This window comes from Lepisma saccharinum, chromosome 8 (assembly GCF_977018435.1).
Source record: "Lepisma saccharinum chromosome 8, izLepSacc3.1, whole genome shotgun sequence".
Lineage (NCBI taxonomy): Eukaryota > Metazoa > Arthropoda > Insecta > Zygentoma > Lepismatidae > Lepisma > Lepisma saccharinum.
The window spans coordinates 13078937-13091350 of NC_139236.1; the positions used below are offsets into that span (position 1 = coordinate 13078937).

The 12414-nt window shown below is 37.7% G+C and overlaps 1 protein-coding gene across 3 annotated transcripts in view; it reads right to left on the minus strand.

The window, feature by feature from the left end:
- LOC145990862 (uncharacterized) overlaps positions 1-10832 on the minus strand; it is a 141279-nt gene extending 130447 nt beyond the window's left edge. For 2 of the 3 annotated variants that reach the window (XR_014441989.1, XM_083126307.1), the window contains exon 1: positions 10609-10832. Coding sequence is in view for 1 of the 3 variants with exons in the window: in XM_083126307.1 (XP_082982433.1) it covers positions 10609-10621 (13 nt within the window). In the remaining 2 variants the exon portion in view is untranslated. The other variant, XR_014441988.1, reaches the window with a different exon arrangement.
- Between the last annotated feature and the right edge of the window lie 1582 nt (positions 10833-12414).

The following is a 12414-nucleotide window of genomic DNA, read 5'->3' on the forward strand; positions in this document are numbered from 1 at the left end:
AGCTTCGTTACTTAACGATGACGTGAGAGCTTTCACTTATTCAGTTCCCGACAGAATTAGAAACCGTCTCTAAATCCATCGTTGATACCATAGAACTACCAATCAGAATTGAGGAGCACACTGGCCAGCTGAAGTAGGAAGTTGAAGAAAGGCAATAGATGTTCGACTGTTTCATCAAGGCAACTTAAAGAAGAAAAAGATTCGACCAATACAGCTATAAATGATTGGAGCGAATATTTTATTTGTTGAGTGAAGAGTCTACTAATTATTATTGTTTTAAATAAATAGTGCGTATGTCTAAATTTCCTACTGTGATACTGTTAATTTACTTTCACAACCGATGTGAATACTATTTTGAAGTAAACAGTAAACACTGAACAGCCACATACGTATGTATGTACTCTCTGGTTTGTTGGCTGTAACAAATAGACTGTGCTGTGTGTAGCACTGCAGTAAATTAATCTGCTAGTGTTGTAATGATATATACCGTGTTTGTGCAGTCATCATTGTTAAGGATGCGATTTTAAGGATCGTGTGAGACCCCTTTTGCTGCCTTCGCGAACTGAAGACGTAAAAAATCTTATGCTAGTTTCAAGTCGAAGGTGGGTAGGGAAGTGGAGACCTACTTAACCACCATGTGAGACTGGCTTTAGCAGTAAAATAAGATCCCTAAATGCTTTGTAGTACTGAATGTGGCCAAAAAAGTTTGAATATTTTTTTCAATAAATATTTTCGTAGTTAGGCTAGGTGGGTCAGGTTTTGTTTAATTAGCATTTTAATAATAACCTTAAATGCTTTCGTTGTTAAGTTAGGTGGGTCAGGTTTAGTTCTCTACAACTCATCGCGCTACGGCTGATCTCAAACATGAAACCCCTTCAAGCCTTCTGCAAACATTCAGGAAGAGGAGAATAGTGGCAGTAGACTGTGTAATGTGTGTGAAATGGGGAGTTTCGAGCAAGGTACCTTTAACATCTTATTTCAGCCATAAATTGGACATTTAATGAAAATGTGCCGATTAGTTTTAGGAAGGTTTCCAAATTACTTCTACATTTATTCCCACTAGTCTACGATACTTTACTGTCACATCTGTTTTTTTATCACAACATTACATTTTTTTCGAAATCCAAACAGTGCTAAGGAAGGCTCAAATTTTGGGCGACGATAATTAGTCTCCCTGCTAGGAGAATTTGAAAAAATCATAAAACAATTGGAACCGTTACTGCAAGGGTGTGAAAGAGTAAATCTAGTCCAAATAACTACAAATTGGACCTTTTATTTATTTTAGGGGCTGATGATAAATCACTGTTCGGTACTGGTGTGGTACTTCACTCGTTTCTTTCGTCATTTTTAACATTCGTACTTACCGATTATGCATTGCGAAAGGTTCTTGAAGGTGAGATTTTGCTCTTGGGAAGAAAATAACTTCAATTTATCACATTAACAGTAATTATTGTTCTTGCTTTCTTCCCTTGCGTATCACAAGATGGTGGCCACATCTTATCATATTGGAAGACAAAACATTAGATGTGTTGGGAACAAAAGGGTTTTCACTGTGCATCAATTGTTTCTCGGTCCAGCTGTGTTCGAGAGGGTAGCGTGGTGAATCATCAGTGGGTATGTACTGTTTCAAACCTTCTTAAATGAAAAATACATACTTTGGTGTTACTGATCTCGGATTTTTCCCAGAGTTCGAACTCCAAAAAACGATTGATGGATAGCCCCAAAAACCATTGACGGGTAGCCCCACAAACCATTTCCAGCAAGGTTAGGTTATGTTCAGTTAGGTTTGGCAAGCATAGTTAAAATTTTGGGTAAAACTTTGATAGCATCCCAACACCTCTCACTCGTTTACTTCGTCATTTTTAACATTCGTACTTACCTATTCTGAATGCAAAAAATTCTTCAAGTTGCTTTTTTCATGATAAAAAGTTCAATTCAAGAGTAATTATTAAACCATTGATGTTAGCCCCAAAAACCATTGACGTTATCCCCAAAAATTCACGATAGCCCCACGAACCATCACTGAGACGAGGTATGCCTACGAGGTTAGGTTAGGTTCCATTAGCACTCATTTCATTCAATTTGCTAAATATACGGACAACATCGGTTTTTCTCGATGAAAGAAAATGACAACAAGAACTTCTAAATGTTACAGAAACTCATTTTGGTAAGTAGTTTCTTGTGTAAAAATGAAGAAATCCGTTGGGACGCTATCGACGTTTGGTACCAGTTTCATAGATCGGACACACATTAAAATCGGATATGTTGTGTTACACATGGTTCGTACTTACCAATTGTGTATTGCGGAACATAGTTCAAGGTGGCAATATGCTTTTTACAAGAAAACAAACACAATTTTTCACATTCTGAGTACTATTTTTTATTCCTTTCTTTGCTTCCGGAACACACAATATGGAGGGCACATCTTGACTCACGTTGTGGGTATGCAGTGTTTCAACCTACAATGAAAAATTCCTACTATCGTGTTCGTCACCAGTGGAAATTATACATTATGCACGGGTAGCTGACGGATAGTTCCACGAACCATACACGGGATAGCACCACAAACCATTCACGGATAGCCTCACGAACCATTTCTGATAAGGTTAGGTTAGGTTACATTAGGCAAGCATATTAAAAAAAAGGGGGGGTTGAAACACTGACAGGGGCTTACGTCATCAAACGTACGCAGCATCAGGTTGTCTTAGGGCAAGCAAATGAAAGCAATGGCAATTGTGCGTTGGCGAGATATTTCTCTTGAAAAATACATGATTTCCCGGTCAAATATATTCCACGATGAAAGAAAATACCTCAACAAACATTGTAAACCTTGGAGAAACTCATTTCCCTAAGTAGGTTCGGTAAAAATGTCATAGCCGGGAAATGGATATCTTCAAATTTACAGGAGAGAGTACTTACGGAATTAAATTTGTGTAATTTCGGAAGGTCACAGAAGTGTTTTCTCGTATTTTTCAATGTATTTGGTCGCTAATTCATGAATTTTTCTATAATAATGTCCGTCTGATGAACGTAAGCCTTTGCTTGCATTTCCATCCATGTACTTGAACCGGATGTTGTGAGTATCTGATGACGTAATCCACGGTAGGTGTTTCCAAAGACACAGTTTTTTCACTATATTGCCCAACCTAAAGCAACCTAACCTTACCATGATGGTGCGTGGGGCTATGCGTGAATGGTTTTTGGGGCTATGCGGGAATGGTGTTTGGGGCTATTCGTGGATGGTCATACTATCGCCAATGGTTTTTGGGGCTATGCAGGAATTTTTCTGTTAAGAAGGTTGAAACACTGCTTTGCCGTTTGAAACACAACGCTAGTCAAAATTTTGTCTGTCATTTTGCATGTTCAGGAAAGAACAAACAATAATTACTCGATATGTCCACAATAGATACTAATTTTGTTTAAAAAAAAGCAAAATCCCTTGTTAAACGATCTTTCGCAATGCAGAATAGCTAAGTACGAATGTCAACAATTACAGAATAAACGAGTTACCGACATTTCCCGGCTTTGATAGTTTTACCGTAGTTTCTTGTGTAAAATTGAAGAAAAGTGTCTCCGATGTATGAAACTGTTACCCGAAGTTTTCCCGAATTTTGTTCGTAACACTATGCAAGGCAGCTTTAAGAAATTAAAAAAATTCTTGCAAAACAACCGCACGGTTGGAAACACTTCAAGGGGGTTACGTCATGCAACGTACGCGACATCTGGTAACCGTAGAGCGTCGAAAAGATACTTTTCTTGAAAAATGCATGAATTTGCTTTCAAATATATTGCACAATGGAAAAAAATAGACCCACGGCCTTTCAACAATCTATGGAAATTCAATTCTGTAAGTACTTCCTGTAAAAATGAAGAAATTCGTTTGTACGAGATCGTACCGTTACCCACTGTTCTTCAACATTGTATGTAGGCTTGTAGTGAACTCACATGATGATAAACATGACACAAAACGCTTATGTATAATAGTCAGATACAGATTAGCATGTAGCACTCGAAAGTTGGGCCAAAGCGCTCTTCAATCATTCATCACATAATAAAAGCCAAAAGGGTAAATATGTGATATAGCCCGAACGGATTCCTTCAAATTTACAGGAGAAACTACTTACTGAAATCAGTTGTCGAAGTTCTTAGAGGTATTGCCTTTCGCGGAAATGAAAACTTCACCATAGAATGGTGCAGAACAAGAAATAATCAATTTTTATGTAAGGAACTTGCATTTTCTGTAAAGCGACAACATTATGCCATTGTTTCCATTATGTACCTGCAGATGGCACGAGCGTCGAAAGTCACACGGTCTCGCCAGTGTTTCCAAATGTGCCTTTTTTTTAAGAGAATTGTTTTTTTCTTTTTTTCAAACTATGCTTACCTTACCTAACCTTGCTGGAAATGGTCCGTGGGGCTATCGTGAATGGTTTTTGGGGCTATCCATCAATGGTTCGTGGGGTTATCCATCAATGGTTTTTGGGGCTATCGTGAATGGTTTTTGGAGCTATCCGGCAATTATTCGTCGGGCTATCATCAATAATTTTTGGGGTTATCCATGAATGGTTTGTGGGGTTATCGTCAATGTTTTTTTGGGGCTATCCGTCAATGGTTTGTGATGACATAATGAACACGAAATTAGGTATTTTTCGGTTAAGAAGGTTGAAACACTGCATATCCACTTCAAATCAACAAAACACAAGCATGACGCGTGATGATCCAAAACGAGTACGTGCCATATTGTCTGTTACCCAAGCATAACAAGGAAGACAAATAATGACTCGTAATATGAAAAGTTGACACTATTTTATGGGAAAAGGCATAACTTCACCTTAAAGAATCTTCCACAATGCAGAATAGGTAAGTATCAATGCTAAAATTAACGAAATAAACGAGTGAGAGGTGTCCGGGCAATATTGCATAATTACTGCCGAAAGAATGATCATACCACACAAATTGCTATATTCTTCTTAAATTGGATACTCTAATGTTTTCTTTAAAAATTTTAGTTGGTAAAAATGTCAAATGCAGGAAATGGATTTCTTCAAATTTACAGAAGAAAGTACTTACGGAATTGAGTTTCTGTGGGCTAGACTCTACTCTACGTCCTTATTGCCTTTTGGTGGTAACCAATGGGAGTTTACAACACTGCAGGCTCATCTTTGTGTCCGCGGTGTGTTGTGCGTGCGTATGGTGCATGAAAAAGGACAGGTTTCAAAAACTTATCGATAGTGTAGAATACGTTTATCCCCATTAATAATTTAGGGCATCGTTCAAAACCATGCTTACAGACAGCCGGCATCTCATCGGGTAATTACATTTCTCTTTTTATACTTTCTGTTCACGATAGCCCCCCACTAACCATTGACGGGTAGCCCCACGAACCATTCACGATAGCACCACAAACCATTCACGTCAGCCCTAAAAACCATGCACGGGTAGCCCCACGAACCATTCACGTTAGCTCCAAAAACCATGCACGGGCAGCCCCACGAACCATTCACGGGGACGAGGTATGCCTACGAGGTTAGGTTAGGCCTGTTAGATTAGGTTCCATTAGCACTCACTGGACCCCTAAATATGTGCTTCATAATCAAAAAAATTCCTCAGTACGTTCAATTACGCATATCCGGACAACATCGGTTTATATCGATTTTGGATGACCGGACACATTTCCGATTTTCTTCATATTTGACATAGTCACTAATTGAGGCCTCCTAATCACGAATCTGAAGTTAAAATTTGTCGGAAACATCTAGAAATTGTGAACCATTGATGCTTGCCTCACGAACCATTGGTGCTAGCCTCACGGACCATTGGTGCATGGTTAGGTTAGTTTCGGTTAGGTTAAGCAAACATAATTAAAATTTCGTGTCGTGGTAGTATTATGATCTAGAAATTGCAAATAATTGCGAACCATTGATTTTAGCCCCACAAACCATTGGTGCATGGTTAGGTTAGGCAAACAGTTAAAATTTGGTGTCGTGGTAGATCAGGAATATTGCTTGTGAAACAAAAAATGGTAATATTATAGTATAGGGGTGACGGATTTCTTCAAATTTACAGGAGAAAGTACTTACGGAAATCATTTTTCCTGTAGCGTTGTGGAAGTTCGTGAATGTAGTTTTGATCCATTTTAATGCGAATACATGTTGCTTTCTGCGAAAATCTCTGTCCGACATGCTGTTTCTGCTGCCGCCATTTGCTTTCAGCACGAGAGCACAATGTTCCGTGTGTAAGATGACGTAACCCCGTAGTCAGTGTTTCAAACTCACCGTGTTTTCGCTAGAACATGACGTTTCGAGTATTTTTCTATTTTTTTTATTTTTTTAACTATGATTGCCTAACCTAACCTTACGGAAAATGGTTTTTGGGGCTAACGTGAATGGTTTGTGGGGTTAACGTCAATGGTTTGTGAGGCTAACGTCAATGGTTTGCGAGGTATTAGCATAATTCCAAATCTGGGCACAAAAGTAGGTATTTTCCAGTGAACGAGGTTGCAACACTGCATAAATCGACAAAACAGTCTCACAACAAGCCTGAACCAGTACGCTATCGCCCGCCATAATGTGTTACAGAATCGAAATAACAAGTAATAGTAAGTACTCGTAAATGTAAGAAATAGACATTATCTTAGTTAGAAATGCATTAATGGTAACGGTTCCGATTGTGTTATGATTTCTCCTAGCACAAAGTCTAATTATCGTAGAATTTTGGAAATCATTGTCACACGAGATTTGAACCTTCCTTAAAGTAATGAGCACTGTTTGGACTCGAAAAAAGTTATTTATGTTGAAAAAAAACCCTTACGCACTTCTCATGGACAAGATATTCTCCGTCGAGAAGCAACAGTAAATATCATAGAAACGTGGGAATGAATGTATAAGTAAATCGGAACCTTAGTAGAATGCATTTACGGACTTTATTTTATTGCTAAGGGAACCAAACCTAACCTGCCTAACCTAACCACAAAAGCATATATTGAACAAAACCTTAAGTAATCGCTAAAACTCTGCAGTATGTGTTAACAGACGTACATCAAAATCGAACCATGTAAAAATTGCATTCGTAGCATGATGAAATCGCAATAAAACAAAAGGAACTTGGGCCGCATTATTTCACCTTACGAAATGTTCTGCATTCCAAAATAGTATGTTAGCAATGTAAAAAAGTACGAAATATATGATTTATAAATGTCACCACCATACTATAATAGTACCCAAAAAATTTCGCAAAAATCGACGCTTTCTATTCCGAAAACTAACACCTTATTCTAGCTTATTTTGCAATTTCTAGATGTTTCCGACAAATTTTAACTTCAGATCCGTGATATTCTCTATGCCATTGATAAACAGCAAGTCACTATTTTAGTACTTCTGGATCTCAGTAAGGCTTTTGACACTGTGCAGCATGATTTATTATTAGCCAAACTTAAATATTACAAGTTTTCTCCTTCAACATTAAACTGGTTTCAAACATATCTATTTAACAGACATCAAAGGGTCGTATTACATAATTCACCATCTCATGTCTCAACCTATAACGCTGAAAGCAGGCGTGCCGCAAGGATCGATATTAGGCCCCCTCCTCTTCACCCTTTACACTGCAGATTTGCAGCAAGTTATAAAATTCTTCACTCCACATTTTTACGCAGACGATACCCAGTTATATTTCTCAGATCATTATGCTTCGTTGGAACATAAGCTTCAGTCACTAAATTCTGACTTGAACATCGTCAGTAACTGGTGTGTATCTAACGGTCTTAAAATAAATCCAGAAAAATACACTTTCATAATCATTAGTTCTAATTATTCAAGGTCGATAATTAAAAATATTAAGATCGAGCTCAAAATAAACAATTTGCCCATTGTCAGGAATAACACTGCTAAAAATCTTGGTCTGATTTTTGACGAAATTTTTGATTGGACAGAACATGTAAAGACGCAATGTAGGAAAGCTTATGGAACACTTAGGAATCTGAATCGTTTCCGTGACTTCCTCCCTGCGGAATGCAAGCTAAGACTCGTCCAAGCATTAATCTATCCATTGTTCGACTATTGTGATAATGTTTACAGCCCTCAACTCTCGCAAAAGCTCGGTAAAAAAATACAAATGGTGCAAAATGCATGCTTCCGATACATTTTTCAAGCAAAAAGATCCGATCATATTCTTCCATTCTTAAATAATAATCAGGTTCTTACCATGGCAAACAGAAGGAAGTTGCACTATCTCTGTTTTATACGCCACATACTGACAGAAGGTAAACCGCACTACCTGTTTGAGAAGATGCATTCCCGTAGGGAAATCCATCAGTATGTAACCCGTAAGCGGAACAACTTCGATTTACCCCATCACTCTACCACGGCCTACAAATCCTCTTTCTCCTTTTCGGTTCCCAAAGCATGGAATGCATTGCCTGCAAATATCGCTTGTGTAAACAACCCATTATATTTTAAAGCTAAAATAAAAGATCTGCTGTTAATGGAACAATGGCAGAGTAGGGGCATATACTGAAGGTATCAAGTCACTCACTATAAGGAATTGTATTATTGTATTATTATTACTATTGTCTTTTGTATTTCTAGTTACACTTTTTTTTGTATGCAACTAATTCCTATGTATTTTTTTTCTTTCTTCATTTTTTATTTTTATTATTATTTTACGTTTAGCTTACTGCTCCATAAGTTTATAATCATCTCATATGTATTCTCATATTGACAAGGGTTAGGTGGCAGAGCAGCCCTTGGCTGAACCTCGCCCGCTGAATAAAGAAAATTTATTATTATTATTATTATTATTAAAAGGTAGAATCTTACCTTTCTGTGTAATTTCGGAAGGTCGTGGAAGTGTTTTCTCGTATTTTTCAATGTATTTGGCTGCTAAATCATGTATTTTTCTATAATAATGTCCGTCCAATGCACAAAAGGTTTCTTGCATTTCCATCCATGTACTTGAACCGGATGTTGGGAACATCTCATTACGTAATCCCTCAGCAAGTATTTCCAAACGCACAGTTTTTATCACTGTATTGACCTACCTAAAGCAACCTAACCTTACCGTGATGGTGCATGAGGCTATTTGTGGATGGTTATACGATCCAGAATGGTTTTTGGGGCTATACGTGAATGGTTTTTGGGGCTATGCAGGAATGGTTTTTGGGGCTAATATTCGTGGATGGTCATACTATCTCAAATGGTTTTTGAGGCTATGCGTGAATGGTTTTTGAGGCTATGCGGAAATGGTTTTCGGGGATATGCGGAAATTTTTCTGTTAAGAAGGTTGAAACACTGCTTTGCCGTTTGAAACACAATGCTAGTCAAGATTTGGGTAACTTTCTGATATCGCCCGAACGGATTTCTTCAAATTTACAGGAGAAACTACTTACTGAAATCACTTTCTGTATCATTGTCGAGGTTCTTCGAGGTATTTTCTTTCGCGGAAACTAAAAACAATGCTGCAGAACAATAAATAATCAGTTGTTACGTAAGGAACTTGCATCTCCTGTAACATTAGGCCGTTGTTTCCATTATGTACGTGCAGATGGCGCAAGCGTCGAAAGTTACGCGGTCTCGGCAGTGTTTCCAAACGTGCCTTTCTTTTATGAGATTTTTTTTTTTTTTTTTTAACTATGCTTACCTAACCTAAGCTTGCCGGAAATGGTCCGTGGGGCTATCGTGAATGGTTTTTGGGAATATCCGTCAATGGTTTTTGGAGCTATCCGGCAATGGTTCGTGGGGCTATCATCAATAATTTTTGGGGTTATCCGTCAATGGTTTGTGGGGCTATCGTGAATGTTTTTTTGGGGCTATCCGTCAATGATTTGTGATGACATATTGAACACGAAAGTAGGTATTTTTCGGTTAAGAAGGTTGAAACACTGCATATCCACTCCAAATCGACAAAACACAAGCATGACGCGCGATGATCCATGACGAGTGCACTGCATATTGTCTGTTACCCAAGCATAACAAGGAAGACAAATAATGACTCGTAATATGAAAAGTTGACACTATTTTATGGAAAAAGGCATAACTTCACCTTAACGAATCTTCCGCAATGCAGAATAGGTAAGTATCATAGCTAAAATTAAGGAAATAAACGAGTGAGAGGTGTTCGGGCCTTATCGGATAAGTACCAAGATTTGCCCGCTATTTTGCGTGTTCAGGAAGCGAGAAAAGAACGAACAATAATTACTCGATATGTCCACAATAGATACTAATTTCGTTTATATATAATAAAAAAAACACATCCCTTGTTAAACTATGTTTCGCAATGCAGAATAGGTAAGTACGAATGTAAAAAAGTAGAGAATGAACGAGTTAGAGCGATTTCCCGCATATGATAGTTTTACCTTTTAGTTTTTGTACTGCAAAGGTGATTTCAGTGTACTGTGTACCGAGATGAATTATTCACTTCGTTCCTTGAAACATTGTAGCAACACATAATAGTTTACAAAACCAAAACTAGTACTTACGTGTTATAATTACGACGTGTTAAATTAGTTCTGAGCAATAACAACGTAAAATAATTCTGCACCCACCAACAACGCAAATACCAATAGCTCCATTGCCATATGCAAGACAGAATCTGCAATAACAAACCACTTACGTTGCATGCGCATCAAATGTCGGGGAATTCCCTAAACCACCCAACACCTCTAACTACACAACTAGTTCTTAGATCAGAAGAATTGTTAAAAAAAAAAATGTTTATCTTCATATTAAAAATACACTGTGTTGCGAAAATTCCTACTCCACACAAAACAAATACTCTGCGTAAACTTTCGTTCGATACAAATTCACTATTCAAGTGCGGGCAGAGAGAAGCTCCATGGTGCGCCTTGTGGGTGGAGTGTGAAAGAGTATAACTGATCGCACTAAATTCAAACAACTTTTTGATCAAGCCCCGCCCTTGATCTTCTGGCATTTGAATGTAATCCATCCCTTGCTTGTTAACTTAAGCTTGTTAGGTTTAATACTCTTAGCATTAATTTTTCTGGGCTTTACTAGAAAGGTATTATTTATGGTACAAGTCCTAAACATAACAAGAAATAAATTTCTTCTGACGTCAAAAGACGAAGGGCGGGGACTCAAGTAAAAGGTTGTTTGAGTATTGTCCCATAAGTGAGACTCTAAGTGGCCAACCTAACAGAATTCCTTCTTCCCAGGTTTAAAATTTCCCCTTTCATCCTATTTTCTCCTTACAAAAGTTCGATATACAGTAAAACCTGTCTATCCCGGAACATGATGGTTCCGAGCAAAATTTTCCGTCTTAACAGTTTTCCTTCTTATACAGGGTAGACTTTAAATACAGTATAGAGCGCTGCAGGAAATAATGGAAAGACAGATTTACATTTCGCATTACTTATAATGTAGAGTACTAAAGCATTACGTACATGAATAAAAATGCGATACAGTCACAATAAGTAGGGTGACCAGATATTTGTTGACCAAAAAGAGTATAGTCTATAGGTTGAAGGTGCGCATGCACAAAACATAAAAATAAAACGAACATACGGGTGGTTATTTGTTATTGCTTCTATTATAGCTCCTATAAAATAGGCCTACACTTTACAGATTCAAATTACTTATGGGTCTAATGTAATTAGGTAATTACAAATACTTCCTCACCAATGGCACCATAATTCATACTTCTGGGATGATTTTGCTTTCTTGAGTATGTTTAAATCATTCTTTATTGCCAGTCCAAACTCTTCACAGGTCATGTCCACGTTGGATTTCACTTTCATTACTTGTTCGAGTGTTGACACCAGGAGTGTACTTTTTCCCTCTCGCCAATAGTTTTAATAACACACAATCAACATTTGTACCAAGAATTTTATAAGAGGCACAATCACTTTTAAAATTCACCCAGCCTGTACTAAATCTTTGTACACTGACCTCCACTTACCCATCATTGTTTCTTTTCTTTCTGTGGATTTTAACGCATTCTTACGCGTAAAATAATGAATAAAATTAAATAGCAAGGAAAAGAGTATATTTGGGGATTTTTGCAAATTGAAAAGAGTATAGAGTATATGAACCTCTAAAAGAGTATAATACTCTTAAAAAGAGTATGTCTGGTCACCCTACAATAAGCATAGCAGAGATTACAATTACGTAACTACACAACATGTTGGTACACTTTTTACAGTATTGTAAGAACGTACAGTACGTACTTATGTATCTTTTCCCCACAGCTGCTTCAAAGTTCGTTGACATGTTTTGCTCACAACACGACCAAGTATAGTTCTCTACATCTTGCAAGAGTTGTAACAATTCAGAGTCGTTGCGAGAAGCAGCGAATTCTTGTAGTTCGTTGACATTGAAGAGTGCATGTTTGTAACTGGATATCTTCAACTCGCGTGGCATTTCTTTTTCCCCTCCGTCATCCTCTTCTACAACATCGTCGTCT